The 26,230-nt window shown below is 43.0% G+C and overlaps 1 protein-coding gene across 2 annotated transcripts in view; it reads left to right on the top strand.

Annotated features, from left to right (window-relative positions):
- SLC12A1 (solute carrier family 12 member 1) overlaps positions 1-26,230 on the top strand; it is a 70,836-nt gene that overhangs the window by 15,471 nt on the left and 29,135 nt on the right. For both annotated transcript variants that reach the window (XM_083586330.1, XM_083586329.1), the window contains 10 exons: positions 253-348; positions 4,138-4,277; positions 4,716-4,826; positions 7,244-7,355; positions 9,096-9,223; positions 12,801-12,885; positions 15,071-15,222; positions 18,476-18,583; positions 19,712-19,835; positions 24,482-24,583. In XM_083586330.1, the coding sequence (XP_083442456.1) occupies positions 253-348; positions 4,138-4,277; positions 4,716-4,826; positions 7,244-7,355; positions 9,096-9,223; positions 12,801-12,885; positions 15,071-15,222; positions 18,476-18,583; positions 19,712-19,835; positions 24,482-24,583 (1,158 nt within the window). The remainder of the gene's footprint in view (positions 1-252; positions 349-4,137; positions 4,278-4,715; positions 4,827-7,243; positions 7,356-9,095; positions 9,224-12,800; positions 12,886-15,070; positions 15,223-18,475; positions 18,584-19,711; positions 19,836-24,481; positions 24,584-26,230) is intronic.

The following is a 26,230-nucleotide window of genomic DNA, read 5'->3' on the forward strand; positions in this document are numbered from 1 at the left end:
CTTACTCCCTTAACTTACAAAGTCTCTTGAGAACATGGATTAGTTCTGGCACGCTCCACCAATGTCCAGGGTCTTACTCTTTATCTTGATGACATGAATTCCAGGTATTTAACAGAGCCAGTCAGACCTCTTCCCTCTCCACGAATGATGGTGGCTTCTTACTAGAAAACGGTGGTTTCTTTTATATATATATATAAAATTAGCATGAATTCTATGACCAAGGGTCAAACATCTTTTCTGGGATTTTTTCAGGTCTTGGAGTCGTAGTTATTTGCCTGAGTGTGGTAGTTACAACTTTAACAGGTATCTCCATGTCTGCCATATGTACAAATGGAGTGGTAAGAGGAGGTGAGTCAATTTTGTGTTTCAAATGAAGACTATAGGTATCTCTGGAGAAGTGATAACTGTGCTGGCCCATCCAAGTCAAATAAATTGAAGCAAAATGATCAAGGACTTAACTGAAGCATGGGAGACAGCTTGGATGAGAAGAGGCAGGGTCATTAATTGATGTTAATTGGTTAGCCTAGCCTAGAGAAAAAGACCAATATTTAGGATATTTAGTTACAGATAGGTAGCCGTGTTGGTCTGCCATAGTCAAAACAAAACAAAATATTTCCTTCCAGTAGCACCTTAAAGACCAACTAAGTTAGTTCTTGGTATGAGCTTTCGTGTGCATGCACACTTCTTCAGATACACAGGATATTTAGGAGAGCCAAATTAGATGAGAGGGTAATTTCACCATATTTATTGAAACTAGCAGTCAAAATGTTTGCCTTATAGAAAGGCAGGTTGATATTAGGACAACATTCCCAACTCTGTAGCTGTTCAGAAGCAGAGAAAGTTATTCGAAGGAGGTGCATGTACCTCATGTACTTAAAGTAGCTATTTATTCAGCAGGTGCCTTTCCACAAAGTACCTGCTCATGAGGAGTCCTATGAATCGAACTGGCACTAGGAGATAATCCTGGTTTGCAAGCTGCAAACCAAGGGTTTATCTTATTGGGTCTCCTGACTCTTTCTGAATCCATTATTTGGTGATTCTACAAAGCAGATGCAGAAAATCCCTATGAAGAATATTTACATATGGAAATCCCAGGTGTGCCATTTCAGAGAAGATGGATGGGGATGTTATTCTCCACATTCCCCATGTTTCAGACCACATGTGATTATTCCTGAGGAGCAACCACATTTCTGGCCAAATCATTGGCTTTAATAATAGTAATCTGACAAGAGCTCTCCCCTAGAAGTTTCCTCACTGGTTGAATACTATGAGTGACTACAATAAAAAATAGATAGGAACATAAGAAGAGCCTGCTGTATCAGGCTGAAAACACATCTGGTCCAGCATGATGATCTCACAGTGGTCAACCCAATGCCTACGGGAAACTGGCAAGCACAGCCTGGGTGCCAAAGCACCCTGCCCATTTGTGATTCCCAGAAGCTGGTATCCCAGAAGCATGGCTGCCTCTGACAGTGGAGGTAGAACATAGCCATTGCAGCGAGTAGCTACTGATAGTCATTGATAACTTCAGGAATTTGTCTAATCTTCTTTTAAAGCTACCCAAGTTGGTGGCCATCACTGCCTCCGGTGGGAGCGCATTCCAAATAGATTGATCTATGCACTAGGTATGCCTGCTAAAGGCCAAAATCCTTTTACCAAGTATGATTGCAATTACATAAAAAGAGGGGCGTGTATAGCAGTGATCCTTATAATATGCAGCCTCAAGTGGGACGCGGGTGGCGCTGTGGTCTAAACCACTGAGTCTCTTGGGCTTGCCGATCAGAAGGTCGGTGGTTCGAATCCCCGCGATGGGGTGAGCTCCCATTGCTTTGTCCCAGCTCCTGCCAACCTAGCAGTTCGAAAGCACGCCAGTGCAAGTAGATAAATAGGTACACTGTGGCGGGAAGGTAAACAGCGTTTCCATGCGCTCTGCTTCCATCACAGTGTCCTGCTGCACCAGAAGCAGTTTAGTCCTGCTGGCCGCATGACCCAGAAAGCTGTCTGTGGACAAACGCTGGCTCCCTCAGCCTGAAAGCAAGATGAGCGCCGCAACCCCATAGTCGCCTTTGACTGGACTTAACCGTCCAGGGGTCCTTTACATTTTACCTATGCAGCCTCAGGACTGGCTAGGCTGGATGCAAATATTAGAAACCGGTTCTTGTACTATTGCCTAATCATCAGAGTAGTGCATGCAGCTTTTCAGGCTCCAGATCCATATTTCTCCACGTCTTCCGGTCTTGGATTTTGGTATGGCCACCCACAATACCAGGTGAGAAGTTGTCTTTTGCACATTTGCAAGAAGCTTGGTGGTTTAAATCTGTTGTCTGCAGAAAGTTAGTTCTCACGGGATATTTTGCTTGGATTGCAATGTGGTTGGGGAAGCTTTTGGGACAGTACAGGTTTATTCACCTTATTATTACACGTTTACCTGTCCAAAAATTCCAGGGAGCACACTTGTGATCCACTGCACAACACTTCACCCTCACAACAACACTGTGGGATAGGCTAGGTCGGGGTAGCCAACACGATGCCCTCCAGGTTTTCATGACCACACCTCCCATCAGGCTCAGCCAACATGGTCAATGGTCAGAAGGATGGGGATTGTAGTCCAAAATATCCAGAGGGCAAAATATCTTCCTAGGCTGGGCTATGAGATAGTAACTGTCCTTCAGCCACTAAGTGAGCTTCATGGCTGAGTGAGGCTTTAGACTTTGATTTCTGCAGTCCTGGTCCCCCCAACTCAATCCTAAATACAGTGGTACCTCGGGTTAAGTACTTAATTCGTTCCGGAGGTCCGTTCTTAACCTGAAACTGTTCTTAACCTGAAGCACCACTTTAGCTAATGGGGCCTCCTGCTGCTGCCGCGCCGTCGGAACACGATTTCTGTTCTCATCCTGAAGCAAAGTTCTTAACCTGAAGCACTATTTCTGGGTTAGTGGAGTCTGTAACCTGAAGCGTATGTAACCCGAGGTACCACTGTACATTCATTTGGAAAAAAAACCTTAAGACTTCAAAGGCCCTGAACTAGGCAGAGGGCCTTCTCGGTAGTGGCGCCCGCCCTGTGGAACGCCCTCCCATCAGATGTCAAGGAAATAAACAACTATCTCACTTTTAGAAGACATCTGAAGGCAACCCTGTTTAGGGAAGTTTTTAATGTCTGGTGCTGTATTGCTATTATTATTATTATTATTATTATTATTATTATTATTATTATCATTAATTCTGTTGGGAGCCGCCCAGAGTGGCTGGGAAAACCCAGCCAGATGGGCGGGGTATAAATTATCATCATCATCATCATTATTCTTATTATTCTTCTTATTACTTCAGGACTTTAGCTGTTGCCTAAATAGAAATATATATTGTTGTTTGGTTCTGTTTTTTAATAAATTTTATTGGATTTTATATTTTAAAAAATCAATATTATTATCAAAGGTCTTTTTTGTCCAGACTAAAACACTAATCTATGTAAAATAAAAAACATAGATCCAGAGGCAAAGGAAGAAAAAAGGTGAAAAGAGAGAGAGAAAGAGAGAGTGATAGAAGATGGATTAAAAGAGAGAGAAATAAAGTTAAGAAATATATAGTTCCTTAGTTTCAGAACTATATATTGTTTGACAGACTGAGAAAGCAGCAAGTTTATACAACCCCTCTAGAAAGCACACAAGGTTACAATCTGGATAAGTTGGCTTAGGGCAGGGGAATCAAAGACCCTTCAGTTCTTGTCAAACTAACACTCCCATCATGCTTGACCACGGGATATCTTGCTTGGGGCTGCTGGGAGCTGAAGTTCTAAAACACCTGGAGTCCAAAAACAGCTTCCCCATCCCTGGGTGTCACATGTAGAACTAGCCCAACAGCTTGAGTTGTATTAGTATGGGGCAGCAATACTCTTAGGAAGGGGGCAACAAAGCAGCTTGTAACCCGAGAGATACTCCCAGGATCCTTTGCAGCATCATAGCTGATGATGCCCAAGGTTGAAATCTCCAATCGCATACAGTGGAGAGTGTGCAATACAGGAGTTGTACCCTCTACAACTGGGCAGGAGATCCTTTGTATATGTGGCGCTAACTGGGGAGCCCCAAATGCCTTGGGCAGCTCTGTTAATGTGCTCAAAGAAACTCTTTTCTTTGTTGACAGGTGGCGCTTACTACCTCATCTCCAGAAGTTTAGGACCTGAGTTTGGGGGCTCCATTGGTCTAATCTTTGCCTTTGCCAATGCCGTGGCAGTAGCCATGTACGTCGTTGGATTTGCAGAAACCGTCGTGGAGCTGCTCAAGGTACGTGCTCGCAAGACTTTACATGCGGTTATGCAAGGGAACCTTGGCTAACAACTTTTTTTAAAAAATAAATAACGATCATAGGTCTAATAAATGTGTTAAGCGGCAACCTTATTCATGAATTAGAACTCCCTAAATGTGTCATAAATTCTAATTTATAAGCTTTTCCTCCACTACTACCAGGTCAAAGAAATGTTTCTTACAGGGCTGTTAAGAGTTCCGAAATTACTAAAGGGAATTAGGGTTCTAATTAGCAAGCCAATAACCTTGACGACAGAGGCTCAACCGTCATAAGAAATGTGAAACTCAGGGCTCATTACCCATGGAATGTACAGAATCCCTCTTTAGTCATTTCCTTCTGCTTTATGTTGCTGCCAGAAACTATCTTGCAGAAACTATATCCTTAATCATTTCTTTCTCACTCTTTCCTCCCCCCAGAACAGCAATGCAATCATGGTTGATACAACCAACGACATCCGAATAATTGGTGCTATAACGGTAGTCATTCTTTTGGCCATTTCTGTGGCCGGTATGGAATGGGAAGCCAAGGTAAAACATTCTCAATATTAAAGCTGTTTAGAGAAGGCGAATGCTCAGATTTTGTGGAAGCCAAGGTGGTTTTGCTGCAGAGTCTTGTGTTGACGGCCCATTTTTACTAAGGTATAGGTACAAAATGCACAAATACCCCATCCAATATCAAAGATATGTGCGCGCGCACACACACGCACATACATATGCACACACACACACGAGTGGTATCTCGGTTCTTGAATGTAATCCGTTCTGGAAGACCATTCGACTTTCGAAACATTCAGAAACCGAGGCGCAAAGGGCTCTCTGCAAATTCATTGAGAAAATTGAAAAACACGCTCAGTGGAAGATGTTTGACTTCCAAGGCTCACTCAAAAACAGAAACATTGACTTCTGGGTTTTCGGCATTCGGGTTCCGAAATGTTTGTCAACGGAGACGTTCAAGAACCGAAGTACCACTGTAGCGCATGCACACACGTGCACACACACAAGCAAACCTCCACCCAATGAAAAGGAATGTGGTAGAAAAACGCACAAAGAGACAACAGGAAAGGTTGCAGCATTGGGACTTTTCGGTTTAGAGAAAAGGAGAGGAAGACGTAACAGGATAGAATTTTATAGAGAAGGGGATAGGACAGGCATAGGCAAACTCCAGCCCTCCAGATGTTTGGGACTACAATTCCCACCATCCCTGACCACTGGCCCTGTTAGCTAGGGATGATGGGAATTGTAGTCCCAAACACCTGGAGGGTTGGAGTTTGCCTATGCCTGGGATGTTTTCCTCCCTTTCTCATAAGGCTAGAACTCCTGCCAATCCAATGAAGCCGAGCATCAAAAGATTCAGGATAGAGAAAAAAGAGCACTTCTCTGTGCAGCGCGTAGTTAAACTGTGGAACTCGCTGCCACTGGAAGCAGTGATGGCAACCAACTTGAATGGCTTTAAAATTAAATTAGTGAAGGCTGTCAACAGCTATTTGCCGTGATGACTATGTTCTAGATCCACTGCCTTTGAATACCAGTTGCTATAAACAGCAATTTTAGTGCTGTTTGTTTCAATGCATTGAAACATCTAATTAGACTAGCTAGACCACATGGCAGGGATCTGTGGTTGGAGTTGTTTATTTGATTTGGATAAACTTAGGTGTTGTCCCTTTCCCATGATGGGGCAAGGAAGGGCTTTGAGAGGGTGATTGGGGAAAGGCTCCAGGCTCCTCTCCCACACCACGGCCTCATTCCAGATCACAATCACACACCGCACAGCTGCCACTTGCTACGAGGAGTAGAGATGAGATATCAAATCCAGACCCTCCAATATTGTCAAGAATGTGGCCCCCCAGAGCACAGGGGATGAGTTAGAGATTGAACTAAGTGAACGAGGGACTGACTCTGCAGATGAGAACTGGCTGACAGAATCGAGAAAGGGCAGTTCGACCCCCCTTTCCGGAGAAGGCTCTATTAGCTGTCAAGGAGAGGGAGAGTTGGAAGGCGGCCAGAGAGTTGCTAGGCAATCAGCAGATAAGCAGAGGTCTGAGTCTGTGTCGAGTGAAAGTGGGGAGGAGGGGGAGCCTTTCGGTCCCCATTCTAGGCATCTGGATAAAATCAGAAGGCAACTAAAGGGCAAGAAGGGAAAGGTGGGATTCTGGCATCCTTCCTTCTGTGGGAGGGGCAAAACTTCAGACTGACCAACAAATGTAAATGTGAGCAGACGAGAAGCCGGGCTCTGGATGTGTCTTTCTGTAAATAAACATACATAAAATTGCCAGAGTCATTACTTCTTATCAGGACTTGCTTTCCTGCCAGAGATCATTACACCTATTTTTCAGGGATGTCCCTCCTGAGAAGCCATCCTGGTTTCTGATTTGATCCCCAAATGTCCCACTTTTCCTTAGGATGTTCCTATTTTCACTAGAGAAATGTTGGCAGGAATGGTAGGATGTCCCTATTTTCTTTGGATGAATGTTGGAGGGTATGGAATTATTTGACTTCCAAGCCATCTGAGGGCAATCCTGTATAGGAAAGCTTTTTATAATGTTAAATTGTGTTTTTATATATGTTGGAAGCTGCCCAGAGTGACGGGGGCAACCCAGCAAGATGTGTGGGGTATAAATAGTAAAATTATCATTATGGAATGGGACGTCCCTATTTTCATTGGAGAAATGTTGGAGGGTATGCAAATCACAGATTCCCACTTCCTATTACTTAGAGACTCTTTGTGCCACGCTGCTGAAAATATTCCTCATCCTTAGTACCTACTGAAATTAATGAGACTTTAAAAAATGTGACTAACTCTTTTTAATGTTTCAGCTCCCAATTTTTTTAAGCTGTACAAATATCATGCCACTTTGCAACTGCATCAAGTTCTGAAGTAGCTTATGAAAAGCAAATGTTGAACGCAAGTCCTCTACCAAAAATAATCTCTTAACTTGGCTTTACAGGCCCAAGTTATTCTTCTATTTATCCTTCTTGCTGCTATTGCAAATTTCTTCATTGGAACCGTCATTCCAAGCAACATTGAGAAGAAGGCTAGAGGTTTTTTCAATTATCAAGGCAAGTGTTTCTTTTTTTGCAGATAAGCAGAGCTCCTGCAGCAAACAGTACTGAGTACTGACATACAACTATGAGTGACTATATTAGCATCTTACATAAAGTAATTGCGTGAGGTGTATTCTGTATACTGGGTAAAGGTAAAGTCACCTTTGACTGGACTTAACCGTCCAGGGGTCTTTTACCTTTACCTTTACCTTTACCTTTACCTATATACTGGGCATAAGCTTGCACCCAAGTAACTGATATGAAAACCATAACCAGCTGTGCTTTTGCATCATATTAACCTGCCTCTGTGTTCATCGATGACAACCTGGTGCTTACTGCATTGCATCTAGGCCTCTAGATTGTGCAATGCACAAACCAACCACCAGCAAATTTATCCATGTATTTTATTTCATAAAATATATACACCACTTGATTGTAAAAAAAATCTTCAGAGCAGTTTACAAAGAGAATAAAGTAATTAAATTTTCCATGACAAAAATAATCAATAATAGCCTCAACAGAGGGATGCGGGTGGCGCTGTGGGTTAAACCACAGAGCCTAGGACTTGCGGATCAGAAGGTCGGCGGTTCGAATCCCCGTGACAGGGTGAGCTCCCATTCTTCGGTCCCTGCTCCTGCCCACCTAGCAGTTCGAAAGCACGTCAAAGTACAAGTAGATAAATAGGTACTGCTCCAGCGGGAAGGTAAACGGCATTTCCGTGCACTGCTCTGGTTCGCCAGAAGTGGCTGAGTCATGCTGGCCACATGACCCGGAAGCTGTACGCCGGCTCCCTCGGCCAATAAAGCAAGATGAGCACCACAACCCCAGAGTCGGCCACGATTGGACCTAATGGTCAGGGGTCCCTTTACCTTTAACACTTAGAAAAACGTCATATTTTATAGATGCAGACTAAATACAAATTTCCATTACATGATGACTGCACAGGAAGTTTTCAGACTCTTATCCAATCAGGAGGATCTATGCGGCAGGCGGTCTTGGTCATGTTGCTTGTGGACATATGCAGAGCCATAGCTAGGTGACCTCCTGGCCATAGACAAATTAGATCTTCTTCCTAAGTAGACCCGGCAGCCCCAGCAGCTAGGCGATGCATACCGAAACATGCTCAGCCACACAGAGTGAAGTCTGCTGTTCCTCCCCCTATGCCACATACCATCACAAATCGTGGCTTCTCAATGAATCAGGGGAGCCTAGACTTCTTACACCACATGGGAGGGGAAACTTTGCCCCCCCAAATGTTACTGAACTACCATCAGCTCATTGTTTTAGTTCAGCAACATCTGAACTAAACATCTTAGGGCCTAGCTTATATTTTAATTGCTATTTTGTTAATATTTTTAAAATTGTTTTATAGATTCTAAATGCTGCATCGATTTGTTAATCACACGACTTGCCATGATTGTGAGGTTTAGCTTATTGTATAGTTGCTGTTTTGTTTTTTTTAATAGATTGCAACTGTTTTATTGATAATTTCTTAATTATTTTATATGATGTATGCTGTATTCGCGATGTTTTTATTATGTTATGGTTATTTATTGGTTGTAAGCCGCTTTGAGATCCATTTGAATGAAAAGCGGCATAGAAATACAAGAAATAAACCATTCAGTCTGGAGGGCCAAATGTCCCCCCTGCCCAATATACAAGACGGAGACCGAAAGGGGGTCCTGCAAGATATAGAATATCAGTCAGTGGCACGGCCTCGAAACTTCACTGTGATTTTCCACTTTGCCTTTGCAGCCTCCATATTTGCAGAAAACTTCGGACCAGATTTCAGAGGCGACGAAGGGTTTTTCTCTGTGTTTGCCATTTTTTTCCCTGCAGCCACTGGAATTCTTGCAGGAGCCAATATCTCTGGAGACTTGGAGGTAGGCACAAGCACATGTTCTGCAAGCTGAGTTGCAACATCTAGAACGTCCAATATCTAGAACTTCTGCTTGCATGCTTCCTGGCAAAACGGGTACAACACCTTTGGAATTTAGGGCTGTTTCCACACCACTGCTATTTTCAGGAGGGATACAGTCATAATAATAACACTAATAATAATTTTATTATTTATACCCCGCCCATCTGGCTGGATTTCCCCAGCAGCTCTGGGTGGCTCCCAACAGAATATTAAAAATAAAATCAAACATTAAAAACTTCCCTAAACAGGGCTGTCTTCAGATGTCTTCTAAAAGTCAGATAGTTGTTTATTTCCTTGACATCTGATGGGAGGGCGTTCCACAGGGCGGGCGCCACTACCGAGAAGGGCCTCTGCCTGGCTTCCTGTAGCTTCACTTCTCGCAGTGAGGGAACCGCCAGAAGGCCCTTGGAGCTGGACCTCAGTGTCCGGGCAGAATGATGGGGGTGGAGATGCTCCTTCAGGTATACTGGGCCAAGGCTGTTTAGGGCTTTAAAGGTCAGCACCAACACTTTGAATTGTGCTCGGAAACGTACTGGGAAGCAATGAAGGTCTTTCAGGACCGGTGTTATATGGTCTCGGCAGCCACTCCCAGTCACCAGTCTGGCTGCCATATTCTGGATTAGTTGTAGTTTCCGGGTCACCTTCAAAGGTAGCCCCACATAGAGCGCATTGCTGTAGCCCAAGAGGGAGATAACTAAAGCATGCAATATTCTGTTGAGACAGTCTGCGGGCAGGTAGGGTCTCAGCCTGTGTACCAGACGGCTGCTCTGGACACAGAATTGACCTGCACCTCCATGGACAGCTGTGAGTCCAAAATGACTCCCAGGCTGCACACCTGGTCTCTCTGGGGCACGGTTACCACATTCAGGACCAGGGAGTCCCCCACACCTGCCCTCCCCCTGTCCCCCAAAACCAGTACTTCTGTCTTGTCAGGATTCAACCTCAATCTGTTAGTCACCATCCATCCTCCAGCTCCTCCAGTCACACACTGGAAAATGCACAATTAGTGTTGATTTGGAGCTCATGTGCGACAAACCCACTTCCCCCAATGACGAGACTTTTTGTGATAAGGAAAGTGATGGGAAAATGCCACTGGGGAGTGTAGGATAACACTTCATTGACACAATGTCATCTAACCTCTCCACAAACAAACCAGAATGAACGTTCAATAAATAGCAAATGTTGTCTGGCTTTCCCACAAACAATTCAGGGCAGAGGTGCAAAGCAGACAATTTCTGCACATATTTCTGAACCCTCTAAGCTAAGCACCCCACTTGTATTGTCTGAAGAAACAGCCAGCTACACAGATTTAACTACATTTGTCTTCCAGAAACGGACTATGAAATTTAAAAGGCCACTTCACTAACTCTAGAAGCAGAATATTAATGGACCCATTATCAGGGTACTGCACATCGAAATGAGCTATGTAATTCCTATTACCACAGCTTTCCTAATTCATAAAAACTCTACATGCGGCGGACTTCAAATTTACAACTGGAGGCCCTAGAGGGAAATGCAGTGTTTCTTTCTCCAGAGTGGCTTGGGTTAGGCTTAGCAAAAGGATCAGTCCTTTTATTTCAGGCTTGTCCTTCACACAGCTATGTCTTACATTACTACAAGGTGATTTGCACAAAGAGCTAACTTGCTAGCACTTGTCAAGTATCTTATACTGTGTAAGTTTTTTGGTGCAAGCACAGAAACATCTAAGATGCAAGCCATTTCACCCCCCCTTTTTATTTTACTCCTATTTGGTTATAAATACATTTTCCCACTCTTTGTGCTTCTGCATTCTAAGCCTTTAGGGAACGGCATCTGGGCGCCTTTCTATTAAATGATGAAAGCGGTCGATTCTTACAGTCACATGTTGACTCCGGAAACTGCAGCCCACATTGACAAATACAGGACTTACAACCTTTCAAGTTAAGTCACGCGGGTAGCAACATGGGGAGCAAAAATGCGGGTGGAAATCTGAATGTCATTTCCGCACGTATCATTATGCCTTACCGTTTTTAGGCAGTGCCAGGTTTCCATCAGTGTTTAGGTAAGCTAAACATACAAAATATGATAACTGCAAGGTTTGGGAGGAAGTTAGTGGGCTTCCCTTTTTGACCTCCATTCCCTCCAGCCCCAATTTCCATTAAATCCACTCAGTGCAGGGAACATAGAAGAACATAAGAAGTTGCCTTTTTATGAGTCCATCTAGCTTAGTATTGTCTACACTGACTGGCAGGCTTTCAGGTATGAAATCTCGCTTGAGTTTCTTAAAAATGACTCCCAGTGTCATTGAGAGCCAGTGTGGTGTAGTGGTTAAGAGCGGTAGACTCGTAATCTGGTGAACCGGGTTCGCTTCCCTGCTCCTTTACTTACAGCGTCTTCATATTTACGATGGCTTTGGAGTCTAAGCCTAGGTGATGGGGCTTCTTGTTGTTGTTGTTGTTTGAATTTATATACCGCCCTATACCCAGGGGTCTCAGGGCAGTTCACAAAATAAAATCAAGATATAAAGCCACAAAATACACAGTAAAAATAAGAACAAAAACCCAATAGCCACATTTTAAAAGGGCATACGGTGTAAATCAGATCGACCAAAGGCCTGGTTAAAACGAAACGTTTTTGCCTGGTGCCTAAAGATGCATAATGAAGGTGGCAGGCAAACTTTCCTGGGGAGAGCATTTTGCAGACTGGGAGCCACTGCAGAGAAGGCCCTGTTCTTGTGTTGCCACCCTCCAACCCTCTCGAGGAGGAGGCGCACAAAGAAAGGCCTCAGAAGATGATCTCAGGGTCCAGGTAGGTTCATATGGAAAGAGGCAGTCCTTGAGGTATGGCGGTCCTGAGCCATTTCTCATGGCCCTCTCATGCAGGAGGGAGAGAGAGAAGGGGGAAGCAGCAGAGCTATAGGGGTTTAGCAGCAAACCACAGTGTATTTTCCCTTGGCTAGCTAGCCTCTAACCTGCCCTCTGCTGAATGGAGGTGTGCAATGTGTTTTATTCCCAGCAGTCTCTACCAGCTCTATGTGGAGATGCCAGGGATCACACCTTTTCTTCCCCTGTCATAGAATCATAGAATTGTACGGCTGGAAAGGACCCTGAGGGTCATCTAGTTCAACCCCCTGCAATGCAGGAATTCTGCCCACAGCCGTCCCAGGGTAGGCTCGAACCACCAACCTTCTGGTTAACAGCCAGATGCACTGAACCATTACACCACTGGAAACCTGGGACCTTCTGCATGCAAAGCAGATGTTCTACAGCTGAGCTACTGCCCTTCCCCTAATTATGCCCAACTATGCCCATTAAACAGCACATTAACCATGTCCATATAAAACATCCCTGCACAAAATCTCCAAATTGCCTACACAGTTTTAGACTTATTGTCACATTATCCCAAGGACAAGTAACTATTTTTTTTCAAAAAAGTATTTAAATTCTGTAACAGAATTGTTTGTGAACGCAAACATGCAGAGGATATGCAACCCTGTGTGTTTGTGTGTGTGTGTGTGTTTAATGACTATTCATTGCAGTCTTTTTATTGTAATATTCTAGGATCCACAAGCTGCTATACCCAAAGGAACAATGCTGGCCATTCTGGTTACAACGATTGCTTATGTAGGTGTAGCAATCTGTGCAGGTAAATAAGAAGCATATGTTTGCATTCTAATCCAGAGTAATTAATATTCTTAGGTACGTTTAAAGTCTTGTGCTCTGATCATCACTTACCCTCATTATTTGTTTATCTTATGGATTTTCTATATAGTAAAACAGATGTCTATTAGTAAGTAAAAAAACAAACTTGAAAACAACATTCCTCATTTCGCTGCATAGAATTGGATCAGCTGTGGATTCACAAATAGCTAAAGAGGCTACTTTTCTAGGAAAAGTTCATGGAATTGAACTATTCCACCGTGTTGAACTTGTGATTTCATCATATGGAGAGCTTCCACCAGTGCTTGGCTTACGGAAAACTACAAGAGCCATCAGAACGAGTTAGGAAAAATACTGTCAAAGAACAGTTCTCCTTCATCTTGCCTCTTCCTGTTTGCATCACTGCCATTAGGGCAATCAGATGTGTTGATAAGACAAGAGAAACCGGTTCTGGTTTTTTCAAGGACTAGCTGATTGCCATCTTTGAAAGGAGGGAAGATAATTTTCCACAAGGCCGGATCAGCTGGCTACTTGCACGGCCAGGAGGGACTGAGAGCAGTGGTGTTTGAATCTAGTCTTGGGATAAAAGTCTTCCAGCTTACAAGTCTTCCTTGTTAATGCTGGTGGTTTGAGCTGCAGCCTGTAGAGTAGCTAGCAGGAGTCCCTGCTCTGTTGACCAAACATAAGTAAGAAGAGCACTGCTGGATCCGATCAAAGGCCCATCTAATCCAGTATCCTGTTCTCACAGTGGCCAGCAAGATGCCTGTAAGAAGCTTGCAAGCAGAACCTGAGTGCAGTAACGCTCTCCACCTTTCCCTGCAGTTTCCAGCAAATGGTATTCAGATGCATACTGTGGAACTCGAACATAGCAATCATGGTTAGCAGCCACTGATAGCCATCTCCTTCATGAATTTGCCTAATCCTCTTTTAAAGCCATCCAAGCAGGACATGAGCAGGACGCGGGTGGCGCTGTGGGTTAAACCACAGAGCCTAGGACTTGCCGATCAGAAGGTTGGCAGTTCAAACCCCGCGACGGGGTGAGTTCCTGTTGCTCAGTCCCTGCTCCTGCCAACCTAGCAGTTCAAAAGCACTTCCAAGTGCAAGTAGATAAATAGGTACCGCTCTGGTGGGAAGGTAAATGGTGTTTCTGTGTGCTGCTCTGGTTCGCCAGAAGTGGCTTAGTCATGCTGGCCACATGACCCGGAAGCTGTATGCTGGCTTCCTCGGCCAATAAAGCGAGATGAGCGTTGCAACCCCAGAGTCGGTCACAACTGGACCTGATGGTCAGGGGTCCCTTTACCTCTACTAAGTAGGGCATGAGGGTGACAGCCAAGGTCAGAAGGCCAGGCTCCTGGAATCTACCTGACCCAGCCAATCCAGAGTCTTTACCCTGCCTGCCAATTGGAAGGTGAGATGTTGTGCACTCCCATCTCCTTTCCATGCCTGAAGAGGGCTCTGAGGACTGAGCTCATATTGGCTCCATGAGACATTCAGTGGCTGCTGACCACAATGACTATGCTCCACTGTTGGAGACAATCTTCTGAATAAAAGTTGCTGGAAACCACAGGAGGGAAGAGTGCTCTTGCACCCAGATCCCACTTGCGGGCTTCCCATGGGCATTTCGTTGGCCACTGTGAGAACAGGATGCTGCCCTGGCCTGGTCCAGCAGGGAACTTCTGATGCTGTTATGTTCTCATTAGGTTGTGTCTCTGATACCTGGAGCCCATGATAGTTGCTTTGTGCAATTAGTGGCATGAGGGCAAGCTATCTGCACTATTTTTAAAGTATAGCAGAATATACTCCATGATAGAACTTTCTATCATTCTCACAGTCTTCTGTCTCATAAGTCTACGATCCCCACTACCTTTCAGGTTCTGCAAATGCCACTTAAGGTTAAGTAAATCCGTGTGGGTCAGGCACTGGGCATTTCCAAATTTCACACATGTCCTAGTTTGTTGAATGTACACTGGGCTTGAGCACAAAACGTAGAGCAGTAATAGCTTTAATGAATAGTGGCATTATTCGCAGTGATCAGAAGGAAACAGTGCCCTACTGCCCCAAGATGATAGAGGTGGGAAAGCATTAAGCAATTGAAGATGTTTGCGGCACGGTGAAAGTATTCTCTCCCTGTCACAAGGAAGGGAAATAATAATATGCTGTTGTTTCCACAGCTGCTTGTGTCGTACGTGATGCTACAGGGAACGTTAATGATACAGTTGTATCCGGAATGAATTGCAATGGATCATCTGCTTGTGCCCTGGGCTATGATTTCTCCAGCTGTAAAACCCAGACATGTGATTATGGGCTGATGAATAATTTCCAGGTTCAAAAGAGCTCTAATTATGCAATTGGTATAATCATATGTGTGTTGTACAACCGAGAAAGCTGCATACTATATATGTAATAACACAAACGAACACAAGCGTAACCACACAGCAGAGTGTATTGTGTGGTTTTGCAATATCTCTATTAACACCCCAGCTAAGATACATGACCTGAAATGAGAGTCAATCCATTCTGCTGTTGATGTGGCAATTAACATACCTGGACAGTGGTTTACATACCAGCTTACCTAAAAGGTCAGGAAGCAGAACTGTAGCATATGAGAGCCAGGGTGGCAGAAATCCCCTCTTAGCCATGGAGCTCCCTGGGATGCCTTGGGCCAGTCATTATGTCTCAGCATAACTTACCTCGCAGGGTTGTTGGGAAAGTAAAATGGAGAGAGGACAGAACCACGTGTGCCACCTTGACCTCCTTGGAGCAAAGGTGGGATAGAAATGTACAGCTAGTAGTGGTATAAAATCATAAAGGTAAAAGGTAAAGGGACCCCTGACCATTAGGTCCAGTCGTGGCCGAATCTGGGGTTGCGGCACTCATCTCGCTTTATTGGCTGAGGGAGCTGGCGTACAGCTTCCGGGTCATGTGGCCAGCATGACTAAGCCTCTTCTGGCAAACCAGAGCAGTGCACGGAAACACCGTTTACCTTCCCACCAGAGTGGTACCTATTTATCTACTTGCACTTTGACGTGCTTTCGAACTGCTAGGTTGGCAGGAGCAGGGACCGAGCAACGGGAGCTCACCCCGTCGCGGGAATTCAAACCCCGACCTTCTGATTGTCAAGTCCTAGGCTCTATGGTTTAACCCACAGTGCCACCCACATCAGAATCATATAACTGCAGAGTTGATGATAACAGCAGAATAGATAATAAAAGCCTAGATTGACAGATAGTCTGACCTGGCCTAAGACAGCTGCCTAGATTCCTTAGCAACATTCAATATTGGATGGTTTGTAAAGGCTCTAATGATCATGGCCCAGGATGTTTCTAACTAGAACCAGAAAGGCTCACCCTCTCTGAGGCCTGGGCTATGCATGAACTAGCAGAATGTAGTGCAAAACCCAGACATGTGATTATGGGCTGGTGAATAATTTCAAAGTTCAAAAGAGTTCCAGTTAGGCACCACCTAGAAAGAGCTTCACAACACAGAATCATGCATCTTCACTAAGAAGTAAACCTCACTTTTTCCAAATGGGAACCAGTTGCTTCTAAGTGTGTTTACGATTGCAGACTTACTGCATGGCTTCAGAAGGTTGTTGTTAACTATCAGCAGGAGATGGCAGGGTGGGGCGAAGGCACTTGCCTGACTTCCCAGCAGGGGAGTTGCTATTCCTTGCCGGGAAGGGGAAGGGGAGGGTTGGGGAGGGGAGGGCATTGTGGTGCAAATGCACAGGCAGAAGCACCAGATTGGCACCACTGGTGAGTTTGCACCACATCACCCTCCTCGCTGCCTTGCCCCTCCAGGTAAGCAGCAGCAGCAAATCAGATGAGCACCTTTGAGAGCCAGTGTGGTGTAGTGGTTAAGAGCGGTAGTCTCGTCATCTGGGGAACCTGGTTCGCGTCTCCGCTCCTCCACATGCAGCTGCTGGGTGACCTTGGGCTAGTCACACTTCTTTAAAGTCTCTCAGCCCCACTCACCTCACAGAGTGTTTGTTGTGGGGGAGGAAGGGAAAGGAGAATGTTAGCCGCTTTGAGACTCCTTAAAGGGAGTGAAAGGTGGGATATTAAATCCAAACTCCTCTTCTTCTCTTCTTTGTCCCACCACAGATTGTATTAGATATGCACCCAAAGGAGTTCCAATTTGTACACAGAATCTCATGCTCCCCACAGCTTCTCAGCTCACTGCAATTGGGGGGGGGTGTAATTGTGCTTGTGCAAAAGGATGCCTGGGTTGCCATACTTCAAAAAGTAACAGGACACCCCAAAGGTTGTTGAACTTTTTTTTAGGAAGACCCCAAAATTGTTGCCATTTTTTTGGACAATGCCATAAAAACGCAATTTTTCAATTGACTTTCCTAAGACCTGCCACCTCATCTGAATTGAATGGGAAAAGGTTCCGAATAGAAGCAAAGCAGGGCAATGAACCTACTTGTGTACTGCTAAATTACATTCTAAATGATGCAGAACACAAAGACAAGCCACTCCATGAACAATTGTGTGAGCCTGGAAGCTCATTCTTTTAAACAATTTAAAATAGATGTATTAGAAACACACACTTAGTAATTCTTTACACCTCCATCAAATATTGGTCTAACCAAAGTTAAATTATCTATCTGCCATTTTGGTTCTCCAGTTAGTAGCGTGGCAAAGACAACCTGAAGAGCTCTGCACCTTAAACAGGTACAGAACTGCTTCTAAAAAGTTGCTAATAGAAACTGTCCATTAATCTATTGGCACATGCCATCTTTCAATATCTGAAGAATAAAGTTTGGGTTTGATATTATTACATGAAGGCTTCTATCTAGAGGACACGGAGATCACTCACTCTTTAAAATGTAGGAGACTTGTTCCTCGGAACATCTCGTTCTTAATATGATGCTGTTTCTGAATGGCACCATTTGCAAAAGAGATAAAAATTCTGCCTTTGGCTTCAGTGAGAGCAGGGCAGGCCTGAATTACAGAACAGTCTTCTCCATTACAAGGAAAATGGTTTTCTTGACAACAACAGTTAATTTGCTGTGCTGGGTACAGACTCATTGAGTTTTTAATGGGTGACTTAAAAGATAATAGAGAAGAAGAGGTTGGAAAGGGTAGTACTAACATATAGGGAGGGACGCGGGTGGCGCTGTGGGTTAAACCACAGAGCCTAGGACTTGCTGATCAGAAGGTCAGTGGTTCGAATCCCCACGATGGGGTGAGCTCCCGTTGCTCGGTCCCTGCTCCTGCCAACCTATCAGTTAGAAAGCACATCAAAAGTGCAAGTAGATAAATAGGTACCACTCCGGCGGGAAGGTAAACGGCATTTCCGTGCGCTGCTCTGGTTCACCAGAAGCAGCTTAGTCATGCTGGCCACATGACCCGGAAGCTGTACGCCGGCTCCCTTGGCCAATAAAGCGAGATGAGCGCCGCAACCCCAGAGTCGGTCACGACTGGACCTAATGGTCAGGGGTCCCTTTACCTTTTACCTTTAACATATATTACCATCAATGCGGCAACAGGAAGCATTGGGATGTTGTGTTTGAACCCTTGCTTACATGAGCTTCACAGCTTTCATGTGTGTGTGTTTCCCCCCACAAAAAGGTCATGAGCATGGTTTCAGGTTTTGGTCCTTTAATCACTGCCGGAATATTTTCTGCAACCCTGTCATCAGCCCTCACTTCGCTTGTTAGCGCGCCCAAGGTTTTCCAGGTAAGGCCAAAAGCACAATCTCTCTTGTTCTTTGTTTTCGTGTAATCAGTTGGTCCACATGCATGACAATGGCTTGCACAACTTTTTTTTTAAAAAAAGCTTCCTCCCCATATCCTTGGCTGCCACAACACTGAACCAGCTGGGTCTTATACACAGAGTTAGGGCAATGAATGGTTGCCACATGGCAGTTGTTGCGGGCTGAACAACTTGAACAGATGCTGTACCTATTCAATGGCCAGCCAAATCCAGGTTTACAATAAGGCACTCTTGGAAAAGATGTAGGCTTCCCACCCCACTGTGATGAAATTGAGGGCCAACTCTTACTTTACCAGAACAGTATGCTTTTGCCATTTCTACATACCGTATTTTTCGCTCCATAAGACGCACCTGACCATAAGGCTTTTTTAGAGGAGGAAAACAAGAAAAAAAATATTCTGAACGAGACAGTGGATGTATGATTTTTGTGGTTCATACTGTGGCCACAGACATGATATGTGAGCTTGGGGATCAGCTGCTCAGTGGCTTTGTTTCAACACCCCCTTCCCTCTTGTTTGCCTTAGTGTCTTTTCCTTAGCTGGAGCAGTATTTTGCTCCTCCTTTTCTTCTAATTTCTCTCCTCATTGTTTAATGTTCCTGTCTCCTCTCCTCGCAAGTTCTCTGTCTTTACCTCCCCCCTCCCAGGCAGCCTCCTTTATCGCTAGAGACCCTTATCTCCCCTCCCGATCTCTTGCTGATCAGCTGCTCAGCGGCTTTGTTTCAACACCCCCTTCCCGCTTTCTAAAAAAAGAAAGAAAAAAGCACGATCTGCTTTTTGCCCCTGGGCAATTCGGCTCCAGGGACCACGCATTCGCTCCATAAGACGCACAGACATTTCCCCTTACTATTTAGGAGTAAAAAAGTGTGTCTTATGGAGCAAAAAATACGGTAGTTGCATCCCATACCATGGTAATTTCTGAAACCAATTATGCTGGCTCCCAGGAAAGGGCAGTCCTGGAGTTAATGTGTCATTTATCCCTCCAACCCATCCCTGTGTTTTACATTTCACATTTGAAGTAACTTTTCTGTTGCATTCAACACACCCACACACCCAACCCTACTTTTCTGAACTAAGTTCTGCTCTTTTGACAGGCTCTCTGCAAGGATAACATCTACCGAGCACTCCATTTCTTTGCCAAAGGATATGGCAAAAACAACGAGCCAATTAGAGGATACGTTCTGACGTTCATCATTGCCATGGCCTTTATTCTGATAGGTGCGTATATCACAAATAGCACTTTTTCACCAATAGCTCCCCCCCCCTTTTATCAACCCTAAACCTCCTTTGGAACCATTTCATATATATTCTTTATTGAGTTTTTAATTTAATTAATTGTACAGATATTCCATTCTTTCTTCGAGACAGATTAAATTACACACACAAATAACCAAAATAATTCGACATCTGATAATACTGTCACATTAATTCTTAAGTCTTAAAGTCTTAAATTCTTTGAATATGACTTCCCTCCACCTCATTGCGGCTCCTTACTTCTTCATTATCTTTATGACTATGTCCTTATTTTCCTTTAAATCACTTATCTTACATAGTATACATTATCTATCTGTGATCTTTACAGTGGTACCTCAGGTTACATACGCTTCAGGTTACATATGCTTCAGGTTACAGACTCTGCTAACCCAGAAATAGTACCTCGGGTTAAGTACTTTGCTTCAGGATGAGAACAGAAATCGTGCTCCGGCAGCACTGCAGCAGCAGGAGACCCCATTAGCTAAAGTGGCGCTTCAGGTTAAGAACAGTTTCAGGTTAAGTACGGACCTCCGGAACGAATTAAGTACTTAACTTGAGGTATCACTGTATTTGCAAATTTTAATCGGAACACATTAAAGTTTTTGTTTAGGAACAATGTTTTTCCAAATACCTTCTGTAACAATCCCGCTCCTTTTAAAAAAAATTGTTTGATTGATTCCTGATTACCTCTGTCATTTTTGCTAGTTCCAAATATTCGCATAGTTTAATTTGCCATTCTTCCTTCGTACGGATTTTCTCCCCCTTCCAATTTTTAGCAATCAGCATTCTCACTGCTGTTGCTGCATATGAGAAAACCCTCCTCTTATCATTTGGAATGTCAATTGTCAAAATGCCTAGAAGAAAAGCTTCCATTCTTTTTCACAAATGTTGGTTTAAATATCCCCCCCCCAAAAAAAAATAATTTGTTCACAACCCCACCACTAGAAAATGCTATTTCAACTGTTAGGCTAAACAAGCAAACAAACAGAATCACCACCTATTACAAGGAAAAGGCATATAAAAGGAAGGGCATACATTTTTTGTTGACATTGATTGCTAACGCATATTCTGCTCAGAGCTTTAATCAAAGTCAGGAGAACTGCTTGAGATTAGCCTGCTAAAGTCCTTTCTTAAGCCACCTTCACAACATATATTTAATGCACAGCGATACCACTTTGAACATCTTAACGCCACATGCGCCCACCTGACCACTTCAGTTGGTGGAACTGTCGCTTCTACAGGTGCCACACCTGTTCCACACTTGTAAGAACTAGGTCATATCCTCCATCACCACTTTCTGACAAGCAAGTCCAAGCGCATGTTCCCTGGCTCTGTCCTTGGTTGTCACCTACTGGTGATGTACCAGAGTTGCTTCAGACAGCACAAAATAATCTTCTGCTGGTTTGTGAGCAGATACATCCACTGCTTTTTTTCTGGGGGGACACACAAGGAGACGCATACCCCTAAACATTTTGTGAATCTTTGTACTTTTGTCCATTTACTGTATTTATTTTTCCCGATTTGAACTATAAAATGGTGATTTTCTTGAGTCAAAATGAGAGTATCCCCAAACATTTTTTGAGGGGAAAAGCACTGGATATATCCTAATGTAGAGACCAGTAAACATAATTGGGCTGGGGAAATGAGGACACAAAGACTCCATTGGAAATATACTGAAAAGTCGCAGATCCATCTCATTTTAGATAAATGAGGCTTGCATAATAGAGCTTTAAAGGCCTAGGGTGCCTAAGACAAGTAGGAATTCAGACAGCGGCAAAAGCCCCATTATCCAACAGGAATAGCAGGCAAGCAGTCAGCTGAATAGAGTGAAACAAGTGAACCCAAGGAAGTTTTTTGTTCTCTTAAAGGTTTTGTTTGATGTCAAAGTCGCTCAGTATCTGCAGTTTCCTCAAGGAGCTCAATACCTTAAGAAATCAAGCGATTGCCCTTCAAGGCACTTTCCCCAATGTAGCATAAGTCTCGTTTTTGAAAAACCTGTCTACACAAATCAAAGGCCTACTGTTCCAAACCATTAGCACAGCGAATTCAACTTGCCTTCATATCAGGTTCACAGTACTGATTCCTGGGAGATTTCAGCTGCAATCCTTTTCATTTGATCATAACCGATCCCAGCTTGTAATGTTTCATTTTGTACCTGGCTTCCTATTTTGAATACATGACACTTTGTCACTGCACAAAAGAGGCTTTTTGATCTAGGTGCACCCCATGTTGACTCTCTTCCAAGGAGAATGCTAACAAAACAAAAAAAGGCCTTGACAATCCTTATGTATTTAAGAACTGCATTGTCATACCCTCCAACATTTCTCCGATGAAAATAGGGACGTCCCATTCCATAATGATGATTTTACTATCTACCGTATTTTTCGCTCTATAAGACGCACCAGACCACAAGACTCACCTAGTTTTTGGAGGAGGAAAACAAGAAAAAAAATATTCTGAATCTCAGAAGAGATAGCTGTGATAGCTGCGCAGCCTGCATTCGCTCCATAACACACACACACATTTCCCCTTACTTTTTAGGAGGGAAAAAGTGAGTCTTATAGAGCAAAAAATACGGTATACCCCACACATCTTACTGGGTTGTCCCAGCCACATTAAAAAAAACACCTTCCCTATACAGTCATACCTTGGTTCTCGAACGGAATCCGTTCCAAAAATCCGTTCAACTTCCGAAAACATTCGAAAACCAAGGCACGGCTTCTGATTGGCTGCAGGAGCTTCCTGCACTCAATCGGAAGCCGCAGTAGCTGCGTCGGACATTTGGCTTCCAGAAAATGTTCGCAAACTGGAACACCCACTTCTGGGTTTGCGGTGTTTGGGAGCCAAAACATTTGACTCGCAAGGCGTTCGAGAAACAAGGTACGACTGTACAGGATTGCCTTCAGACGGCTCGGGAGTCATCTGACTCCATACCCTCCAACATTTCTCCAACGAAAATAGGGACATCCTAAGGAAAAGTGGGACATTCTGGGATCAAATCACAAACCGGAATCAGGGACGTCCCTGGAAAATAGGGGCATTTGGAGGGACTGCATTGGATGTAAAACTAACTCTGGTACAAAATACTTCTGCCCCAGATTCAGAGTTTAATCATGATTTATTCATGTTCCACCTTTTTTAAAAAAATTCCCCGAAATAAAAATATATGTAAAATACACAATGTGTGTGTGTGTGTGTGTGTGTGTGTGTGTGTGTACACACGCATATGTACGCATTTACTGCTGTTAAATTTATTCATCAAATATTATTGCTGTTAAATTCATCAAATATTATAACAATAGTTTCTAAATTGGTATGTAGTTCCTTTGCGTGCTGCTGTGAAGCAACCCTCCTGAACATTTTGTTATGTACTGAAGTTCTCACCCTGGGCCAGCAGGGGGATACTGTAGATAGTTATGCAAATAAGGGATCGAAAGTGACGTTCAGTGATTGGATAGTTTTAGAAAATTGTTACAGTTACATTGTACTGGAGCTCTATATAAGCAGGCTGACTGAACCCTTCAGTTCAGTTCTGTTCTGGCCTGTGAATAAACAAGAGCTGTTGGAAGAATCGCTGTGTCGTCCGATATGTTCACCCACAACTTAACAAACATGGTCTAGGGTAGATACACCTACAATATAAGAAAAGAAAGTAATTTCCACAGCCAAGATACCTAGTGTCCTGGAGTTTTTCCGAAGACGAAAAAGCAGATAATGAATGGAACTGTCCATTCTTTACACACCTTATCCCAAGAACGGGAAAACTGTGGCCCTTGAGAATGGGAAAACTGGGCTGCAGCCCCAGTTAGCAGACTCCAATATCTATTTTTTTATATATATAATCTTTTTATTTTATTTTCAAAAACAGAGAAAGAAAAAAAAAGAAAATAAGAAAATGGACATACATTAAAAAAGTACAAAATCCAAATATCGAGATTGCTCTTAATCTCCTGACTTCGCCCCATCCCATCCATGGGTCCTTTTGATTCTATTTTCAACTGCATATCAATACTTCTCCAATTTTTCATCTTCCTAAGTTATCTATACGTTCTGTCACATTACAAGTGTATTTTAAATCCTGCTAATGTTTTGACCTGTTTACAATGATTTTGTATATACCATATTTTTTGCTCTATAAGACGCACTTTTCCCCTCCTAAAAAGTAAGGGGAAATGTGTGTGCGTCTTATGGAACGAATGCAGGCTGTGCAGCTTTTGCTAAAGCCAGGAGAGTAAGAGGGATTGGTGCGAACCGATCCCTCTTGCTCTCCTGGCTTCAGGGATAGCCACGCAAAGGCTCCTGAGCGCAGCCGGAGCGCTCCTGCCTCTTCGCTCAAGAGGCTTTGCATTGCTTTCTTGTTTCTTGTTTTCCTCCTCTAAAAACTAGGTGCGTCTTATGGTCGGGTGCGTCTTATAGAGCGAAAAATACGGTACATTATAAACATTTCCCATTCTTTTTTAAATTTCTTGGCTTCTTGATTCCTGAGCTTCCCAGCTAATTTTGCCATTTCGGCATAGTCCATCAACTTGATTGACCCCAATATCTAAAACTGACTCTCTTCAGATACCTGCACAGCTAACATCTAGTTTGTGATTCTTTTTCCCCTACAGCTGAGCTGAACACCATTGCTCCCATCATCTCCAACTTCTTCCTGGCTTCGTATGCCCTTATCAATTTCTCTTGTTTCCATGCATCGTATGCAAAATCTCCAGGTTCGTGTTTCATTTTCTATTTTCAGCTCTATCTATCATATATGTCGTATTTCAAACCATTGTGCTGTTAGGAGAAAGTGGTCCTGACACTAACATTATGACGGCAACTTATTGCCTGTATTGCACTCTAGCCAATTTCCAAAATAATGTATAGAAGTCCCCGGTGTAGGCAAGTAACTTGAGTATGTGGGAAGACAGCCCAGAAATTCACTGTTGTGTTTATTTTTTTATTATTTGTGTATAAATTGCAACAATCATTTTCCTTCTTAAAAAGAACTTCTGGCAGATTTGTATTGTATTTGCTGAAGACAAAATATTTCACTACTTTAGAAGAAAAACATTCCACTGTTTTATAGCCTAACTTGATATATTGTGAGATAAGCTTTAGTGGACATCTATTCAATTTATTTAGATTGATAGAATTGACTGAGAAGACAGAAAGGGAATACCGAGGTTGAACAACTTGTGGTCTACCAAGTGAAACCCAGCCACACCAGCCCAAATTCCCCTCAGTTTATTATTTAACCATGCTCTTTGTCAAAGATGCTCAAACAAAATATCTTAAAAGAAAAGAAATTAAAGTTTTGCATTCAAGACGTTACCCCACCAAATCCAGTTGAACGCAGTCAACAAAATTAGTTTAATAAACACTGGGAAGATTATCCTACAAGTTGATGAACTGCATCAGATGGTTGGCAACAAGTTATATAAACTTTTCTCACATGGTTTTTGGTACATCTCTAGAGGCCTGGAAAAGGCCTGAGAGGGAAATGGAAAAATGGGGGGGGGGCGCAGGTTTTTTTCATTTTTTCCCAAAGCCTTTTTTTCCCCATGAAAAATGGGGGGGGGAGTGTGTGTGTAATATTCCAACTATATCAAACTGTTGTGTTTTTTTTTCAATTTTTCTGGAAAAAAACAGCTTTGGGGGAAAACAGGGGGAAACCTGGGTTTTTTTTTCAAATTTTCTGGTTTCTCTAATTATATCCACACATGCCAAAACAAAATGTCCTCTTAATTTTTGTGAAATGAGACTTGAAAGCTGAAGAAAGAAAAAGGAAAAATGAGAGAAGGGCTAGTGTTCTCTCTCTCTCTCTAGTTTTTAAGTCTAAATTCTAATCTAGTAAAGATTGGAGGAGGTGTGGATTATCATAGCCCACTGAAAATCAAAGAAAGGTGGAGGAAATTATCCAATCCGCAGGTGCAAGAAAAAGATTGAACTTTTAAGTTCAATACAATTGTTTTAAGTTTAATACATTATTACTTTATTTATTTAGCAAGATTTAAATGCCACTTAACTGGGAAAAAACACCAAGTGGTTTACCTAAAATGGTATAAAATAGTCATTAAAAATAGCAATAAAAGCAGACATCGAAAAGCAGTTGACATAAGAAAATTAACAAAATATGGATGGAATCTCTTTTGTTTGGCAAGATATACATACCGCTTAATAATAATTTTTAAAATCCTCTAACTTTATCTTCCATTAGTTGATTTTATCTTTTTTTTCTATTAAGTTTTTAGTTGAGAAATTATCCATTAAAAAAAATAATCAGTTAAATGTATATGCTTTACATATTGCCAAACCTCAATATTTCTGACATAACACAATGCTATTCAATAATACCAGTTTAATAAATGGCAGCTACA

This window comes from Podarcis filfolensis, assembly GCF_964270895.1.
Source record: "Podarcis filfolensis genome assembly, chromosome: 14".
NCBI lineage: Eukaryota > Metazoa > Chordata > Lepidosauria > Squamata > Lacertidae > Podarcis > Podarcis filfolensis.